Below are 20727 nucleotides of genomic sequence, written 5' to 3' on the forward strand. Positions count from 1 at the left end.
TCATACATACTATCTCAATTTCCAGGGGTAGTTTATTGCTACTGGTGTGGTGTACTTACAGATAACCATTTAACGTATATTAATTTTTAACGGCAGAATTTCAATTTTCTCTAGACGAACGAGTCAAACGCCGGTAAAATTGGGCCCATCGAACTAGTCATCCATGGCACGGTAGAAATGCCTGCTCACATGAAAAACAGTCCGAGACACAAATACGACAGCTATGAAAAACAAGAACAATTTTACTATCTCGACAGTGGTGGGCCATACAATGAGAACGCTGCCCTGTTTATACCAGAGCAACATAGCACTCAGGAGGTCGCATTCAATAATATGGACACTGTGATATTGGACGAAATGGAAAAGGAACTACTGAGAAATCATCATAGCAAATATTACGCGTCGAGTGTTGAAGTGTAGGCCATGTATGTAGGTAATTTACTTGAAGGTTAATTACTTGATTTAATTAATCATTACATAAACATACGCACGTTTTTAATATCCTCAGCACTTCTGAGTTCTTGGTGATTTTATAATTTGTTATATAAACTTTATATTATATTTGTATGTATTATTTATATAACTGTTATGTTGTGTACATAACAAAATATATAATTTTAAAACCATTACACACAAATATAAATTTTAGCAATACCTACTCATTGTGTGTTAACTTACTCCTATTACTTTTATTATACTCGTAGTCAGTTTTTGTACTTGTACGATTAATATGTACTTGTAATCATCATAAAATAGTAATCGTAATATTCATACTGTAACGACCTTGGTAAATATTTAGTTGAAATACATAATTTGAAGTATTTATCTGCACGGTCTTGTTTACTTTTTTTTTTCAAGTAGGAAGGTATTTTAATGTATTGCTGCAATTAAGCTGCAAGTCTGTCTCTATAAAGCTTAACCACAAAAATAAATTCTCGACATCTTGCGGAAAACAAAGGAAAATTTTCTCGTAGCATTTCACCTTCGATTGTGAGGCATATGCGAATAAATGGGTAAAAATGTACTCAAGGCGCATTTTATTACTAACTACTAACTACTGTAACCTACCTAGGAGTGAGTAACCTAATCTTTGTCTTATGTATTAGTAGTATGTGTTTGTGATAAAATAAACTAAAGAAATAAAGTAGGTTATCTTCTCTACTATATAAAAATAAGTCGGGTTTTCCTTCCTGAAGCTATAACTCCAGAAAGCACGAACTGATTTCCACGGTTTTGCATTCGTTGGAAAGGTTTTGGGCTCCGTGAGGTTTATAGCTAAGAAAATTCAGGAAAAGGTAGGGGTAGGGTAGGTGTAGGGGTAGGTTAGGGGTAGGGGTAGGGTAGGGTAGGGGTAGGGTAGGGTAGGGTAGGGGTAGAGTTGGGTAGGAGTAGTTGAAAGTTTACATCGAGTTCCACGCGGACGAAGTCGCGGGCGTCCGCTAGTTGCTTATATAAACTAGCCAATTTAGAATTTTTATGTAAAAAAAGTCATTTTAATGAAACCACTATTTTATTTGGAATCTTTATTATCTTATTCAAAAAGTCATTATAATTTAACCCTGTAGGTTAAACTTAAAACACAGTATAAAGTTATAAAAAATACAAAGTAATAAAAAATACAAAGTTATAAAATATAAAAAAATACAGTAAGTACACCAGATATTTTTTACCAGTCTAGTTTTAGACTGCACTACTGCAGCAAATGCCTTTTAGAACAGGCGCTGTGAGGATGTGAGTGTGCATAATCCGAGGACCGCATTCTTTTTACAGTTTAGAACTCAGAAAAACCCCTTTCGGTTTGTACACGGCATCGTACCGGAACGCTAAATCGCTTGGCGGTACGTCTTTGCCGGTAGGGTGGTAACTAGCCACGGCCGAAGCCTCTCACCAGCCAGACCTGGACCAATTAAGAAAATCTCAATGTGCCGAGCCGGGGATCGAACCCAGGACCATGACCACCATATGTTGCTGTCCTTATTTACGTTGCTTTTTCTTTCCTTTGAGATTACACTACTTAACTGTATTTTTATTAGTAACTAGCGGACGCCTGAGTCTTTTCCCGCGTGGAAATAAATTTAAACTTTAAAATCCTATTTCACCACTTTAGGGGTTGAATTTTAAAAAACCCTTAAATCACATTATATTTCGTATTTTTTTATGATTTATGAACAAATCTTAAAACTCTAAAAATGAGGGATTTTCCATACAAATTTTTAACTTCTATTTCAACCCCTTCTGTTTTTATTTTAGGGTCAGAAATTACCCTATGTTTTGCTCCAAGGTCCCATTTACCAAAATACATCTTGATCGCTTCAGCCGTTTAAGTGTGAAAAGGTAACAGACAGACAGACTTACTATCGCATTTATAATATTAAGCATAGATAGTATAAATTTATTTAGGTCCTGTTCTGTTCTTCCCTCATTAGGGTCTGACTGAATAACACCGTACTCACAACAATATTAGCTGAGTCAGGTCCATTTTATTGGTACAACACAATTTCAATTTCTACTTGTAAGTAATCATAATTAACTTTCGCAAACTGCTTCTGTTCAAAACATATCGGTAATAGGTAGGTACCCTTTCTAAATATTATCTTAACAGTATAGTTACTAAATTAAAATCACTGTTTTATAGGACGGTTGAGTAATAATCACTATGCCAATCTAGATCTAGCTGAATCACTATCAAAATTACTTAGTCACAGTATACCCAAGCTCTCTTAATTCTGACACCATAAAGTCATCTTTATATCTATTCACTCCTCTGACCCATTCCTCGAAAGTGATGGTTTGTCGACTTCTGCCCCCGTACTCTGGGGGTAAGTACTCGGGGTCAATGTGCTTGTGGAGAGATGTCATGTCGTAGCCGTGGAAATGCATGCGGTTCCACGCAGCCGCTGGTATGAACTGCTTGAACACGTAGAAGAATGTGTTGAGTATCCAGCTGTATCTGATTACGTGTAGACCGTGGTTCAAAAGTGGGAATGATACCTGCAATATAGAAATAATGTAATTGGATATTCACATTATTAGGTATACTTTAATAATTATCTAAGCATAAATGAATACAAAGTCCTTCGTTGCATCTATCTGTATTCTCGTTAAAAATATACAGAAAGGATTTTCCTGCGGTTTTCACGTTTCTTGGCTCGAGAACTTACGCCAATGGTATTCAGATTTTGGTACCAAACTCAGACCAATCACCTTCTATAGGACCTGCCTCGCTAGAGGTTACCCCTCGTTTGAGGTTATTAGGTCAAAAATATATGATCATGATCATACAAATTGCATTTATAGGATCGATGTTTTATTGTGTTAAAATTACACGTGTGTGTAGTAAGATACATTTATAGTTGTGTGTAGAAAATATAATTTTGTTGGTGAATTTGAGTGCGATACAAGTCCAATAGAAGGTAATTGGTCTGAGATGACTTGACAGCAGTGAACAATGTTAAATTAGTATTCAAAATTGCTAATCAATACTACACTACCAATACGCAGATTTGCCGTTGCGTGTAATACAATCGATATGTGTCATATAGACGGAGAGCCAGCGACAGCCAGACCTTCGTCATTTTATAAAAACTGATAGTTTGTCAGCTCATGCTCCTACCATAGATAAGTACAGTAGCCAAGTATGGAGTTTGGATACCATAGATAAGTACAGTATGCAGTTTGGACAGTGGTGGCTTTGGACGATAGCAGGTTCCAAGGATTCAGACCCTCAACCGCCCAAATATAAAGTATAATTTTTTTATATTTTTATCTGAATAATATGAGAAATGTTAACCCCATTCACCAGACACTTGGCTTCATGGCAAACCTTCGCTGAATTTTCAAATTAAATAGTGTTTTCGAAGGGTTGCCGCGAAGTTAAGTGACTGGGAATATAATTTCTCATACTATGCCGAGGAAAACATAAAAAAAAACTACACTTTATACTAAGACGGTTGAGGGTCTGGATCCTTAAAACCTGCTACCTCCCAAAGCCCCCACATACCAAAATCTACCTATAACTGGCTACCGTATTTACTTATGGTAGGAGCCTGAGCTGACAAACTTTGAGCTTTCATAAAATGACGAAAGTCTGGGGTTCACGGGCTAATAAGGCGGGCTTAGAATAGAAGAAAGAAGAACAATAACAAAAAAATAGCTTTACCCCCATAAGGCTGACGATTTGATGGGCGATTGCCGGAGTGAGCTGCCTCACGTGACTCACACTTAAGCCCTCCAAGTCCACGATAATTGTGACTCCTAACACTTGCAACTTGGGCTGCATGGCTGCTATTTCGTCCATCAGTAATGCGCATCGTACCACGTCTTCTATAGGAACGGCGCTTGTGTCCCATCGACCTTTAAACATGATAATTAATAATTAAGATAAAGCAATCTGTTCCAGGAAGTCCGATTGGCTTTCAATGTAAGGCCAAGTGCGTTTGTGAATACAAACTGGGTCTCAGCCTCTCATATTTGAGCCCATCACTGGGGTATCAGGACCCAACAAGAGGATATTCCTCTAGTTCTAACGTCCATGAGTTTTACAGGCCAATGCGCTAACTGTCAACTATCTATAGTCAAACGCTTCTGTACTGTGCGTGTGACGTGTCGTGAAGGGGCTGGACAATTATCGAGAGGTCGTCGGTTCGTTCTCCGTCCGCTGGATTATTATCGTATAATCGTATATACCCTAACACAGTATATTCCGACTAGCTAGAGGAGCATGGAAATATTGGTAATTTTTCAAAGATATGGCAAATATTCCTAAAAAAAAATCAAAAAAAGGCCAGCAGTCCAACCAAAACTGGACAAATTTAATCAATTCTGATAGATTTAAAATAATATGATTTTTTTTAATAACAGTTTTTCATTATACAAAGTACATACCTTGTGATAAGTAAAGTCCTAGTCTTAAACTTAAAGACAAAAGAGGAAATGTTACCAAATCTCATTATCGTAATCCTTCCATTAGTGGGGCTGTCAGGCAAGGTTCCCCCGTACACGTCTTTCACCCTATCCAGACAGAAGGGATTGCAATCGTACAAATGTGGATACTTCTTCCTCAGGTCTTCATAGCGGATCATCTGCAAACAATAGTGAACAGTTATAACAGTATATCAAGATTCGAAGAATGTACAGCTCGTGCGGATTAACTTGACACTTGGCTCGAATGATGTTTGTACTGTGTTTGTTTGGTTGTGTTTTTAAACTGGGTTGTTAAGTTAAGCGCACGAGTTATATGTGAATGTACAAGACCAATAATTACTTTTATTTTATGATATCCTGGTATATGTACTTAGTAGTACTTATAAGCGTAGGCTGAATTTCGGTTCAGCACTAAATTTAAAAACCATTTTAGAGTAGGGTTCCGTGCTGTGCCAGAGAACAGTCTAATATGTTACCTTGTTGAAAATTCTTAAAATTCTTTTCAGAGAATACACAGTGCTATTTTTACAACATATAGTAATCTAGCCATTATAATTACGTCTGTATAATTATAAGGTGCGCCGAGCAGAGGCGCACAACGAGCATAGATGAGGTAATAGCTATGCCAACCTAAACGAGATTCTTCTCAAGTTTCAAAGCCACGTTTCCATGTCAAGGAATCTATTATAGTGTAACGCGCGAGTGCAATTATTCGGTGCCTTGTGCAACACCACATCCACATTATGTCCAGTACCAGCAGACTAATTCACTATCTTTGTCGTTTGCTAGTTTACATAATCCTGTGTTTACTGGTGGCCTATTCACTATTTTGGTCTTCATTACCTATTGAAACAAACATCAAATCGATTGAGAAATTTCATCTATCTACATAATGATATCCACCAGTAGGCACCGGATGACATTTTGTTACATAGAATCTCGATTTCGTATGTGTCAACTAGCATATGACAATGATAGTGAATTAGCCTGCTAGTGGATATCATACAGTATGTAGACGACAGTTTGTCAATTAATTTGATGTTTATTTTAATAGGTTGATAATAAAGAGAAAAATAGTGAAAAGGCCAGTTGGTAGACTGACGCTTCAATGAAGTAGATTGAACGCAAGCTAATGTAATGAAATTTGTAAAAATGCACAATACAATTGGTCCTTAGAAACTATGATTAATTCAATCTTTTTTAAATCCGATTATATTGCTGTTGAATGGTTGAAAAGCTGTTATGTTGCTATTTGGAGCGCAAAGAGAAGCCTTTACTGTTACCTTGAAAGTGTTCAAACTATAAATAAGGGGGGCACCCGCGATTTCGTTCGTGTGTTTTTTTTTAATAAATCCCGCGGGACCATAGATTATTCCGGGATTAAAAGTAGTCTATTTTTGCTCCAGTGACCTATTTTTGTCTTCATCATCATCATCCGATGGACGTCCATTGCAGGACATAGGCTTTTTGTAGGGATTTCCAAACATCACGATCTTGAGCCGCTTGCATCCAGCGAATCCCTGCGACTCGCTTGATGTCGTCAGTCCACCTGGTGGGGGGTCAACCAACTCTGCGCTTTGTAGTGCGGGGTCGTCATCCCAGCACTTTTGCATTCCTAATATTAATGTGGAGTATGGAAGTATAGATATCCATACTAATTTATAAATCTTTTTTCATATTGGAAGAAGATAGAAGGAGGACGCCGGAGGGGGAACCTATATATAAGCTGCTCGCAAATCCCACGAATACTATGTATATCCTAGGCGAAAAATTGTTTCTTTAATAATTATACTCAGAGGCACAATTATTCGCCCACTTCAATGTGACGCGAATATATGAGAGTGGGCGAATAATTGTGCCTCTGAGTATATTTAATGAAGTTACAACAGCCGTACGCAAGTAAAAAACAGTCAGTCATTTGTTTTTTGTAGCTCTGGATGATGTTACGAGCTGTCATTTTTTATTGGTTATTAACATCCAGTTCACCTTGACTTTATTTCGTGTATATTGTATACGCCAGCAGTCGTTGGTCTATATTTTGGAGTATTGTAATTGAGAAGTTGCTGTTTTTTTTATTTTTTACAAGTTAGCCCTTGACTACAATCTCACCTGATGGTAAGTGATGATGCAATCTAAGATGGAAGCGGGATAACTTGTTAGGAGGAGGACGAAAATTCACACCCTTTCGGTTTCTACACGGCGTCGTACCGTAACTCTAAATTGCTTGGCGGTACGACTTTGACGGTAGGGCGGTAAATAGCCACGGCCGAAGTCTTTCGCCGGTCAGACCTGGACCAATTAAGAAAACCTTAATCGGTCCAGCCGGGGATCGAACCCAGGACGAAGCCGTCAAAAATCTACTTTTTTCACTAATAAAATGCTACAGTGTCAGCGAGCAACATAGGCTCAAGGCTGTATTATATATCCGTATTCCCATGGGAACGGGAACTAGTAGTAGGGAGTGAAACTGTAAAGTAAGATAGTCTTATGACAAAAATACGTACTAATTTATGAGCAAGCGCCGGTATAAACTTCCTACATCGCAGAAATCTTAGAAGATACGCGTCGTCAGTCCTCCGCGGATTGCATTCACCTCGCTCTGTGAAATAAAATTGAAAAATATAATAATAATAGACTATGAGCCTGCGAGAGTCAGACATATGTCATTAAATGAATAAATAAATTATAAACAAGGTGAGAGCGCCGGGTTATCATGAAATGAATCTGGTGGCATGGTTCCTCATCACGATGTCTCGTAGCAAATATTAAAAAGTTAAGTTTTATTAGTACTAGCTGACGCGCGGTTTCACCCGCGTGATTCCGTTCCCGTTGGAATACGGGGATAATATATATAGCCTTCCTCGATAAATCTGTCTATCACTGAAATAATTATTCAAATCGGACCAGTAGTTCCTGAGATTAGCACGTTCAAACAAACAAACAAGAGCTGGGGTTACGTGATTAAAATTAATCAAATGAATATGTTTGCCCCATTCGCACAACCTGTCAGAAACGCAATCTCTGGACTTTAATAAACATGACTTTATAAAATGAGGTTTGTCTGGCTAGCACAGGCTTTTGTTCTATAATACACTTACGCTTACTGTACTTTTAGAATGCCTTACTTATAATGACGTAAGTGGTTATACTTTACGCTTTTCTGAGTAGTATCTCTATTATAGATCTTATCTGGATTACGAAGATCCGTAGATTGAAACGGCGTAGCCGAAATAGTTTAGTTAAGATTTTATTTTTACTAATCTTTCAAAGTGATGAAATAAATATTTGTTTAGTTTTAAATATACAGAGAATCATACATTCAACATTAAAATAAACAACACTACATCAAAATTAATAAAACTTTTTTGGTCAATTGCTTGACATGCACCTGTGATAACCAGATTTCGTAATTTTGTAAGAACTGCAAAAATAGATGGAGGGCAAAGGTGTGGATTCTGTAGAAGGTGTGGAAAGAAAAAAAAAAGCCTGAAAACCTTGGTCAGTGGAACAATAAAAGCATTGCTAAGCAAAAGCTTGGTAATGAATTCACTACAATATGAACTTATGTAGCCGTGATAGCCCAGTGGATATGACCTCTGCCTCCGATTCCAAAAAAAAAAAAACATACATACAGCCGAACGTAGAACTTCCTTCTTTTTGGAAGTCGGTTAAAAAGCATTGCTAAGCAAAAGCTTGGTAATGAATTCACTACAATATGAACTTATGTAGCCGTGATAGCCCAGTGGATATGACCTCTGCCTCCGATTCCGGTGGGTGTGGGTTCGAATTCGGTCCGGGGCACGCACTTCTAACTTTTCAGTTATTGTATTTTATGATATAACATATCACGTGTCTCAAACAGTGAGGGAAAATATCGTGAGGAAACCTGCATACCAGAGAATTTTCTGAATTCTCTGCGTGTGTGAAGTCTGCCAATCCGCCTAACCCCTGTCATTCCGAGAGGAGACTTGAGCTCAGCAGTGAGCCGAATACGGGTTGATAACGAATGTACTATGGTGTGGGCAGGTGTAGATCAAACAAATTTCTAGTCCAATTTGATGTATCTCTGGCAAATACGACAAACTGCGCAGCTATTATTAAATACTAACAAACGAACGCGTGAAATTCAGTTTTATACGTCATATCCCTCGTATATATGCTGCTCAATAACTTTCGCTATCTTCCAGCGAAAGTCCGGTTAAAATCGGTTCAGCCGTTCCAAAGATAAGACCAAACAAACAGAAAGACGGGAAAAATTTTAAAAACTTCGTTTTGTGCTTTGTGTTTCGTTTGTGTGCATGAAAAAACACAGTCATCTTAAAATCGCAGTAAAACCTCAGTCATCTAAAAAACACAGTCATCTTAAAATCACAATACTTCAATTATATTTATGTATGTATGAATCAAATAATTGATTAACCCAGCAGGGATCTTTTCGTTTACTATGCACAACCACACGCGTCGTGTTCAGTTCAGTCTCGCTTAAACTTGGTTCAAAACAATTATGTCTAATGGTGATAAAAAGCGCCTGATAAGTATAACGACTAAACGAGCTAAATAAAAAACCTCTAATCTTACCATAGATTATATTCCTAAGTTCCTCGATAGCTTTGGGCCTGGTCTTCGGGTCTTCGTTACAGTTATACTGTGCCACCTCTTCAAAATCTGGGTCTTCGTACCGACTGACCTCGGCCTCGAAAGCAATATCTAAGAAAGGCATCGTGATCTGCAAAAAAAAAGATTCAGAGTCAATAATACGGCAAAATAACAACACATTTACATATTTAGACAGTCAAGTGAGATACTATGTTTCTTATTATAAAAAAGTGTATTTTTGTAATTAACTGACTTCATAAAAAAGATGGACTTCTGAATTCGACGCGTATGTTTTTAATGTTTATTATCTCGTAACTTTGACATTTATTAACCAACTTTGAAAATTATTTTTCGTTTGAAAGAATATACTTCCAGATTGGTGCCATTTTATTTCATGAAAATCAGTTCAGTAATGCCGATTTTAAAAAAGGCACAAGGAAAATCAATCTGAAAATAAAAAACGAAATAATTTTAACTTAAACTGAGCACTGAGAAACTGAGAAGGTAGCACTCACATACGATGTTATTTTTCGCTTTTTAGTTTAGTAACATCATTTTGCAGTGGGCTGTATTTTTTTTAAATAAGCTACGTAGAGCCGTCATAGCCCAGTAGTTATGGCCTCTGCCTACGATTCCGAAGGATGTGGATTCGAATCTGGTCCGGGGCATGCACCTCCAACTTTTCAGTTGTGTACATTAATATCACGTCAAACGGTGAAGGAAAAACATCGTGAGGATATCTGCACACCAGAGAATTTTCTTAATTCTCTGCGTGTGTGAAGTCTGCCAATCCGATTTAGGCCAGCATGGTGGACCATTGGCCTAACCCCTCTTATTCTGAGAGGAGACTCGAGCTCAGCAGTGAGCCGAATATGGGTTGATAATGATGATGATGATGATAATGAAAGCTACGTAAAAAAGTGAAAACTTAACAGAGCCGTGATTGTGGACATGACACTTTAATCACTAAGTGGCCACCGGAGAAAGTCCACAAGTACCTACTTGTAAAAAAGTAACTCGAAAAGTAGCCCTTGACCCTGCCTTTCAAGGTAATGGTTTACTTGCACATGTACGTAATAAAGCTATTTAAAATTTTCAACCGACGAAAAAACGGAGAGTTTATCAATTCGACGCGTATATTTTTTTATGTATGAACACGCGTATCCATTTAATTAGTAGGTAGCCGGATTTTGATGATTCTTTTTGATTGAAAAAGGCATACTTTAAAGATGGTCCCCTCCCTATACACTTTATAAAAAAGATGTAACCCTAGATCACAGTCGTTCATCCGCTGATTGTCGAATTTAAACTCTATGTGTTTGAGAATTCGACACTCAGCGGGTGAATGGTCACCTGGGGGTCTATGAATTCCACTGCAAGGAAGTTTTAACTTCATAAAACAGAGCCTTTGTCGTCATGTATATAAAAAATAATTACATATACACGTCAATAGGTTACAGCCGTAATTGTCGTGCTAAAGTAAACAAGTGCTGTGAAGTAACGCAGTAACAACCCGTGATTACTTCCCACATTTGACTTGAGTAACGCCAGTAATGACACTAAGACACTAAGCAACCCATTACTGTAATTGCGTCTCTAGCATGTCCCTTTCTTACAACACGAAAGTGGCTAGAAATCCTTGTCACACCAGATGAAAATATGGCGGAAAAGCTAGACTTTTTTTTTTATTCTTTACAAGTTAGCCCTTGATTACAATCTCACCTGATGGTAAGTGATGATGTAATCTAAAATGGAAGCGGGCTAACTTGTTAGGAGGAGGATGAAAATCCACACCCCTTTCGGTTTCTACAAGACATCGTACCGGAACGCTAAATCGCTTGGCGGTACGTCTTTGTCGGTAGTGTTCATAACTAGCCACGGCCAAAGCCCCCCACCAGCTAGACCTGGACCAATTAAGAAAACCTCAATCGGCCCAGCTGGGGATCGAACCCAGGACCTCCGTTTTGTAAATCTACCGCGCTCACCACTGCGCCACGGAGGTCGTCAAAAGATATTTGGTAGGTGTGATTTTAGCAAATTGTATCGAGTTACTAGATAGTGATGTAGCTAGGCGACACCACACTAAAACTGCTTGCTTTTGTTTGACTATTTTCAAAGAAATATACTTGTATCGGCCATAATGAAACAAAAGTATAGTTTTACAAAATAGAACGCCAAAAACTTGGTAGAACAGACAATTTTTGGGAACAGTAGCGCTATTCTGTAACAATGTTCTTATGTCTTATCGACATAATCCAATCTCCAATTCGTCTTTATCTCTCTGACGATTTATAAGAACCGTAATATAATAGCGTTACTGAAAGAAGAAAGAAAGAAAGATTTTTATTTGGCAAACACAACAAAGGGATCAAAAAGCATAAGCACAATAGAAAAATATTAATTCACACAAAATTGCATTCACAAAAAACTGTAATAGTCAATTTTGTGAGTGCTCCAGCTATCCGAAATAGCTAAAAACTGTATCTCGGATGAAAATTGTATCTCGTATTCGGATAAAACCTTTAGGTATACAGGTAAAAAATAAAAAGGGCCCTCGCTGTAACCAGGCCAATCCACTAGCAATAATTTAGGTTTCTGGTACTGCAGGGCATTCAACGCAAATGTCCATCAATATAATTCCCTGAGCCCGTCGATAACTGATACTTACGTCCATCCGTACGTTTCCCTGAGCCCGTCGATAACTATACTGATACTTACGTCCGTCCGTACGTTTTGGAGGGTCCGTATCCAATAATACACTGTAATCTTTGGGTCCGTAGCTACTACGTGAGCCAGTACAGGCAGGGAGCCGGTCTAATTCCCTGCCTTCTGCTAAGATGAAGCTGACTACGCACAGATAGTATCACTATTAAAGGGCTTGAAAATTTTAAATTCAAAATTCATATAGAGTTTACAAGTACTTTTAACACGTCAAGTATGACTATTTATAGAAACTAAAGACTTTATTACTGGTTTGGAATGCAGGTTCTGATAAGAAGAGCCGTAAGATACTCAACAATGTACGTAGGTAATTAATATTGTTTTAATAACTACTAGGTAGCTAAAGCAACGTTACTCACAGGGGTTACCTGTGAATTACCTTATTATATTGCTGGCCCAAGAGTATCATCTAAGCCACAACAAAAACAAAACACAGTCAGTTACACACAATTAAATTACACTCTAGTGAACATCGTCTACTGAATCACTGAATCACTTGAGCGACTAGCGACTTCGTGCGTAAACTTCCAATTAAAACTATGGAAAGTGGTACAAAAGATTTGTACTATGAGCTTGTAAGCCTATAGAGACGTGATAGCCCAGTGGATATGACCTCTGCTTTCGAATCGGTGGGCTTAGGTTCGAATCTGGTTCTGTACCTCCAACTTATCAGTTATGTGCATTTTAAGAAATTAAATATCACTTGTTTCAAACGGTGAAGGAAAAACATAGTGAGGAAACCTGCATTGCTGAGATTTTCTCAATTCTCTACATGTGTGAAGTCTGCTAATCCGCATTGGGCCCAGTGTGGTAGACTAAGGACTAACCCCTCTCATTCTGAGAGGAGACTCGTAATCAATAGTATATGAATATGGGTTGTTAATGATGAAGCCTATAGACTTGTAGTAAAACACATTCTATAACAAAGTTTTATATTATCCTACTAGTCTTATTAATATTATAAACGCGAAAGTTTGCATGGATGTTTGGATATTTGTTTGGATGTTTGTTACTCTTTAACGCCGCTACTACTGACTATTTTGGCTGAAAATTGGAATGGAAATAGATTTTATTCTGGATTAACACATAGGCTACTTTTTATCCCGGAAAAATCCATGGTTCCGTAGGGATTTGTGAAAAACTAAACTCCACGCGGACGAAGTCGCGGGCGTCCACTAGTTCCAAATATTTGACTGACAAAATTATCTTAACCGATGATATTTCAAGATGGTAATCTGCTACCGTGGTACCGGGGAAAGGGTATCTATGAGTACTTCATTGGACCTTTATCTATAACTACGCAATTGTATGCAGAGCCTTGGTGACCTAAGGTGTGGGTTTTATGCTCGGTAGAGTCTGCTCTTCGGACCGTTGGTAGACTTAACTAACTTAACAGACTTTACATTTTTAATGTGCATAAATATTTCTTCGAATCATTTCACCGTGGCTAGTTGCCTCGTTTTGTGACAGAAGGGCTGGCTCATTTTTTGCGCAAAGGATCAGCCTGGCTGTCCATGTCGGAAATGCAGCCAGTAATCGTGCCATCAGTCCACGTGGACATGATTTGTATAGTTATTATATAATATAATATAATAAAATAAAAAAGGTGCTGTATCTTTTAAATATTCCTGTTCCCATTCAACTAGTCGGATAAACCTGAGTAGGTACGACAACCCTAGATTTTTTCGGGAGAACAGTAAAATTTATATTTACCTCGAAGGCCCAATTCCTCTTTAATGCAAATTTCATCTAAATCAGTTTAGTCACAGTAGGTTATACTGTGGTTTAGTAGTTTAGCCGCGAAAAGGTAACAGACAGACTTACTTTCGCATTCATATTATTTGTACGAATATTTCGGAACGCTAAAAACTTCGCGGCATCTTATATTTACGCTAATTTACTGATACTCATCAAAATGCCAGGAAAATCATCAACCAACAAAAAACAATGGATGGAACGAGCGAATATGCAATTAAAATAAAAATAATATTGGTCTAACCAAATGCTTTATGTTTAAACAATATTGTGTGAAGCTCATGTCAGGTTCCTTATGCCGTGGAGAACTAGCCACGGCCGAAGCCTCCCACCAGCCAGACCTGGACCAATTAAGAAAATCTCCATCTGCCCAGCTGGGGATCGAACCCAGGACCTCCGTTTTGTAAATCCACCGCGCATACCACTGCGCCATGGAGGCCGTCAAAATATTTTGGTTACAAAGTTATTAGTTTTTAGCAGCTGATGAGTTTCTTCTGGTAGTTTCCAAGCTGGCAGAGTTTTACCTATTAACAGACAAAACTAACTTTCAAATTCTTGTAAAGCCTAAAATAATTTGATTTGAACATCAGAGTTACGTTGCGTAGCAAATCTACATACTGCAAGGTTATGGCGCCTACTACGATATAACAGCGTTGATTAGTGTTATATTACAAGGTTATTTATAGTTTCAAATAGTGTCACTGTCCGGTATCAGGGTCAATCAAGAGTCGTTTATAATCGTTATATCTCATATCATATAACCGCTTTTGGCCATATCGGCCGTTGCTGTTTTTAGGGTTCTGTGGTCAACAAGGAACCCTTCTAGTTTCGCCATATCCATCTGTCGCAGAAGAACCAAAGTCACAGACATAGCTCAACGAGTTGCGAAGCTGAAGTGGCAATGGGCGGGGCACATAGTTCGAAGAGCCGATGGACGTTGGGGTCCCAAAATGCTGGAATGGCGACCCCGCACTAGTAAGCGCAGTGTTGGCCGACCCCCCACCAGGTGGACTGACGACATCAAGCGAGTCGCAGAGATTCGCTGGATGCAGATGGCTTAGTATCGTGATGTTTGGAAGTCCCTACAAAAGGCCTATGTCCTGCAGTGGACGTCCATCGGCTGATATGAAGATGATGATGATGATCTGTCCGTCTGTCCGACGTTCCGGCTGTTTAGCTCGGCTCTATTAGTACTAGAAAGCTTCAATTTAGCATGAGTTGCAAGTCAACAAAATCGTAAAATTAAATCTGGTAAATAGTTTTTAGGTTATCTCCCCTACATGTGATGAATGAAACTTCATCCCTTAGTGTGATTTGTTGTTGAATAGATTTTAAAAAAATATTGTGTATGTAATTTAGCGGTCTGTTTGTGAAATATTAAGGGTTTGTGAAATATTTTTGTTAGAGTCAAGTGTCCATCCCTCTGCTAGCAAAAGAGTTGTTTATAGATTCATGAAATAGTAGAACTATGTGATAGTTCTACTATTTCATGCTAAGTAAGATTTTAAAGGGTTGTAGTAGATCAATCAAAAACCATTCACAAGATTTTTTATCACTGCAGAACCCTACACTTCGCATGATCTGACATGCACTTCGCCGGTTTTTCGTATAAATAATGAACCTGAACACCTTGTAAATACACGAAACGTTTATTTAATAAAATAAATATGAATGTTGAATATACTTAACAATGTTTGTATAAATAGGTATTACTTTGCCTTTTCCTCAAAAACTAGATAAACCCGCGCGAAGTTAATACAATTCTGACCAAATCTTCGACACTACGTCACTGAACCATAATAATTATAGTTCAGTATTAATAATGGTCTGGATATGAACGCTAATTGTACCATAAGTCCAATCAAAACAAAAGGGAAGTGATTCCAATTTAACTTTAATATTTGATTTTGATTTAACAAAACTAATTAGTCGTAAATAATTGATTGAAGTAGTTCATAGTTCGAAGAATCGATGGACGTTGAGGTCCAGGTGGACTGACGACATCAAGCGAGTCGCTGGGATTCGCTGGATGCAAGCGGCTCAATATCGTGATGTTTGGAAGTCCCTACAAAAAGCCTATGTCCTGCAGTGGACGTCCATCGGCTGATATGTGATGATGAAATAATTGATTGTATAATCTACTTATAAGTGACTGGTGCAAAATATACGAATTTAATATTACACACATACCTAGTAAACAGTTCGTAATACAAAGCAACACAATAGATTGGTGATATTTTTTGCTCCTTTGTCACCGACATTTTGAAATGTTTAAACTCTGTCGTAGTTTTATGTTGAAAATGAATAGTTAGCGTTTCGTAATTATGCGTGTTTTGTAAGTTATTTCGTTAATAAAATCATATTCTCCGTTTTCGCTTTTTGCGTTTCTAATATGCGAGTCACATCAGAAGTCATGACGTGTTGTCTAAATTTCGGCAAAATAAAGACACTTTCCTCACAACAATGAAAAAGAGAGATGTATACCAGATTTATAAAACAATGTTTTCTGATTTTTACTCGTAGCTAACCTAGCGTTTTCTTTTTTACTTTGACTTGATCAAAATAAAGTATCCCACTTCTGATGTTTCACGCTTAGTATACGTGAAAGGGACTCCATTAGCCTTGACCAATTTATTATCCAAAAAGAGAAAGTTTAAGCTTTTCTAGCTAACCCAAGGACTTAAAAGAATCAGTGTGTGGCAAAATAAATGTTTACGGCGTATTTAAGTAATTTGCAATTAAAATTAAATGATAATGGACGATAAACATCTTATACAATGAACGTCATTTAAAATTATTAATTAAAATTAGCATAAAAAGTTCATTTATATGTTAAATTTTAAATGTTTTTGACTAAAACCGTTTTTTATTTTTTGCAAATTGGACAGATATCCTATATCTACTATGATTTTTTTTAGTTAACTATGTCCTCAAAAACCTTTTACATATTGTATACATACATATTTGTATTTGATATATCTGTTAGTACTAACTACGTAGAGCAGAGCGTCAAAAAAAGGACGCTTATGGGATCCTACATTATTACTATTAGTGATAAGGTTCATCATTATCAACCCATATTCGGCTCACTGCTGAGCTCAAGTCTCCTCTCAGAATGAGAGGGGTTAGGCCAAAAGTCCACCACGCTGGCTCAATGTGGAATAGCAGACTTAACACACGCAGATAATAATTAAGAAAATAATTTAGTTGCTGGTTTCATGTTTCCTTCACCGAGAGAGACAGAATTTCTTAAAATGCAAATAAATTAAAAGTTGGAGTTGCATACCCTGGACCAGATTCGAACGCACAACCTCTGGAATCGAAGGCAAAGGTCTTATCCACTGGGCTATCATGGCTCTCCAGTATAAGGTTGCCGTTAACGATTTTTTTTATACATCCGGGTTACGTACAATTTACGCCCTGTACGAATTCCTCAAACCCCCTGACGTTGCTATCAGTTACCGTTCCTTGGAGCCTTCAGAAGTTACGACAGAAAAAGAAACAGAATATCCGATGCGGTTGGCACAAATCTTTCAGACACGCCTGGATAGGATGGCTTAAAGTATTTTTTTTTGTAGCTAAATGTTAAATCTGTGATTTTACTTTTAACTTTGCACATTGACAGACAGGTAGGTACCAGCAGGCCAATTCACTAACTTTGACGTATGTTAGTTGACATATACGAAATTTCGATTCTACGTAACAATGTCATCCGGTGCCTACTGGTGGATATCTTACAGTAGGTAGATGACATTACTCAATTGATTTGATGTTTATTTTAATAGGTTGATAATAAAGACCAAAATAGTGAATAAGCTGGCAGGCAACGCTAATTAACCTACACAATAGACACGACTTCTAGTTATTAGTATGTACCTACTTATTAGTATGTCAAGAAACACAATAGCTGCATTTGCAGTGGCTATTTCAAACAGGCGTTTCGGAAATCATTGGATAAGGATTTAAATTTAAAATCTTTTTAACATAAAAATGGAACCGACTTCAAATACGTATCAGTTTAATATCACTTCAGAAAATTAAATGGGATCAATCTGGAAATATACTCTTTCAAACAAAAATGAATTTTCAAAATTGGTTAACGTGGCAATACAATAGAATAGTTATAGTGATAATTAATTTATCAGATTAGGTACAGATAATTAATTAGATACTACTTAAATATGCGTTTTTAAAGTAGCCATACTGTACTTCGAAAATGAGTTTTTTTTAGTTTGTCAGTCTTGCTCGTACCATAAGAATATACAGTAGGTAACCAATTATGGAGTTTGGACTGTGGTAGCTTTAGAAAAAGGTTCCAAGGGTCCACAACCCTCACTTAATTCGCGTTACCCCTTCGAAAAATATCGTTAAATATTTTTTCAAGAAAACTTTAAGGCCATCTATTAATGGCTACCGTATTAAATTTGAGTATGTTAGGAGCAAGTACTGTTAAACAGCCTTTGTGTAGGTTTGTCTGGCTATCACAGGCCGTCAGTCTATTCCCTGCTTACGAGAATTACTATGAGAATAAACACAATAGTTGCGATGCAGTGCTAACTACTTACCTGCCTATTTTTTGCTCACAACTTCTACATTGTCACCGCTAATGGTATTTTTGCTTTGTCACCAATCACATTTCACACTTTCTAGAATGTTTTTATGTTTAGTTCACTTTGAGATCCATTATACGAGAATTGTCCACGCAATTTTATTACTACACAATCTTATTATAAAGTCTTTAGAGCTTCTTTCTGATTTCCTTCCTATTTGTACTAAATATTTCTTGACAAAAAATTATGCCCACTAGGTACCTACATAAAAAAGAATAACATAAATAAGTTTTAATAATAATCTGTCTCGGTATCGTGGCGTACTTATCACAAAGTGGAAAATGCCTTAATGAAATAATGGAAATGGAATGCAATTCCGCCAGATAAAATTGGAGATAGGTACATTACATAGGTACATTGCGATCGAGAGTTTATTTAAAAAATTATATGGTTACACCAATTTAAAAAGTTGTTTGCGCGGCCTTTTAGTATTTTTCCACCAATATCTACCGAGTAACGTGTTGACAAAATTTTGTAATTAACTGTGGCCCTTATAAAGGCTCACTTAGCGGGCGATGGCGAGCTATGCTTCTCTGCCTGATCGAATCAGAAATGAGGAGATCCGCAGAGGAAGTAAAGTTACTGACAAGGCTCAGCGAAGTCGCGAAGCTAGAGTGGCAATGGGCCGGGCAAGGTGCTGGAATGGCAACCCCGCACTGGAAAGCGCAGTGTTGTACGACCCCCATCTAGGTGGACTGAGTGTTGTTTGGAAATCTATGCAAGAGGCCTATGTCCAGCAGTGGACGTCCATCGGCTGTCCGTGATGACTGATGAAAATTTTGTGAATGGAAAATTGTCAAATAATATAATTGTATACTTAGTTGAAATCCATACTAATATTATAAATGCGAGGTATATTGGTCCTTAGACTTGGAGCAACACAATAGGGATGATGACACTTTTTTATATTGTATATAAATTAGGAGTATGCTAATAGTAAAGCAATATTAATTAATTTAAAATAGATTTAATTATTAAATTGTTTTTCTAAAAAGGTTATTAAGTTACAGAAATCGTTGTATTTTTGATAGTCATTAAAACTTTTACGTTTTATTAAGGTTAAAAAAAATTTAAAACACAAAAAAACACCAAGAAATACATACCTACTATAGAACACGCGTTATAGCAATTAAAATAATTTAAATTTCACGCAAGCCATCTTCGTACAATCAAAGAAAAGTCACTGTTTTCATACTAAATATAGAAAAAACCCACAACGAAGTCCGCTAAAAGTAAATGTATGTTTTTGCGAATACAAGTTACTTATTTACACAAGCACAGTATTTCCCGATATTCACGGTCACAGTTATATTTTGTGTCAATCCAACTTTATTTCTACTTAAGTTTCATTCAAGTTTAGGTTAATTCGAAGGTAAATAAAAGGTAAATGGTCCCTCACGCGCCCGCACTAGTGAGAGGTCGATTGCCGTTTAATATATAAGTAGCCGGCGACTAACGCAGTGTAAAATGAAATAGAGAGGTTTTCTACCTAACTAACTTAAGCTTTATGGGTAAAGTGCCTGCGATAGATAGATCTTCGTGATTTTATGAAAACCTGATGGTTACGTAAGTAAATAAGTCTTCGATTCGGAGGGCGTAGGTTCGAATCCGGTCTTCCAGATAATATGTGCATTTTAAGAATTATTAAATCGTGAGAAAACCTACCTGAGAATTTTCTTAATTATTTACTCGTGTGAAGTCTGTGTAACCCGCATTGTGCCTATTATTTGCCGTGGTAGACTATAAGCCTAACCATACCATAATAAGAGGAGATTTGTGCTCAACAGTGAGCGTTTAAATGCTTCAGACCTTCAACCGTCGTATTCATCATATCCCCAATAGCCAGTCATATGGCTTCGTCGCAAGCCTTCGAAAAATTTAAATATCATTCTTTATTAAAGGTCCCTAACGAAAGGTTGCTATAAAGCTAAGTCATAATATGTTTTCTGTGGCTAAGTGTCGAGCGACTGGTGACATTTTTTATGTTGTATAGGCTTGCGCTTGACTACAATCATGCCTGATGGAGAGGATGGAAAACAATGATGAGTCTCGCAAGTCTAGGTTGCAGTGCGCTTGATTATACCATTTCTCATCATATCCTGTAAAAAAATATATAAAAATA

General features: G+C 37.3%; 2 protein-coding genes across 3 annotated transcripts in view; one reads left to right on the top strand and one right to left on the bottom strand.

The window, feature by feature from the left end:
- LOC112046826 (neuroendocrine convertase 1) overlaps positions 1-2267 on the top strand; it is a 38112-nt gene extending 35845 nt beyond the window's left edge. The window contains exon 15 of the mRNA XM_052886444.1: positions 115-2267. Within this exon, the coding sequence (XP_052742404.1) occupies positions 115-420 (306 nt within the window). The 3' untranslated portion in view covers positions 421-2267. The remainder of the gene's footprint in view (positions 1-114) is intronic.
- Positions 1509-20049, bottom strand: LOC112046839 (alpha-tocopherol transfer protein). Of its 2 annotated transcripts, XM_052886447.1 has the most exons (7): positions 19709-20049; positions 18561-18806; positions 9502-9649; positions 7428-7522; positions 4940-5081; positions 4160-4353; positions 1509-2991 (listed from the first exon to the last, which is right to left on the bottom strand). In XM_052886447.1, exons 3-7 carry the CDS (start codon positions 9641-9643, stop codon positions 2692-2694), a joined length of 873 nt encoding a protein of 290 aa, XP_052742407.1. In that variant the 5' UTR covers positions 9644-9649; positions 18561-18806; positions 19709-20049; the 3' UTR covers positions 1509-2691. The 2 variants fall into 2 exon arrangements, with proteins under 2 accessions (XP_052742407.1, XP_052742406.1); XM_052886446.1 differs by lacking the exon at positions 18561-18806.
- Positions 20050-20727: the final 678 nt, after the last annotated feature.

This window comes from Bicyclus anynana, chromosome 17, assembly GCF_947172395.1.
Source record: "Bicyclus anynana chromosome 17, ilBicAnyn1.1, whole genome shotgun sequence".
Taxonomy (NCBI): Eukaryota; Metazoa; Arthropoda; class Insecta; order Lepidoptera; family Nymphalidae; genus Bicyclus; species Bicyclus anynana.

Coding starts and splice junctions, on each gene's coding strand:
- LOC112046839 (XM_052886446.1), bottom strand. CDS start 9,643: ATGCCTTTCTTAGATATTGCTTTCGAGGCCGAGGTCAGTCGGTACGAA. Junction 7,523..9,501: donor ACTTAGGAATATAATCTATG/GTAAGATTAGAG, acceptor TTTATTTCACAG/AGCGAGGTGAATGCAATCCG. Junction 2,992..4,159: donor AAATCGTCAGCCTTATGGGG/GTAAAGCTATTT, acceptor TCTATATTGCAG/GTATCATTCCCACTTTTGAA.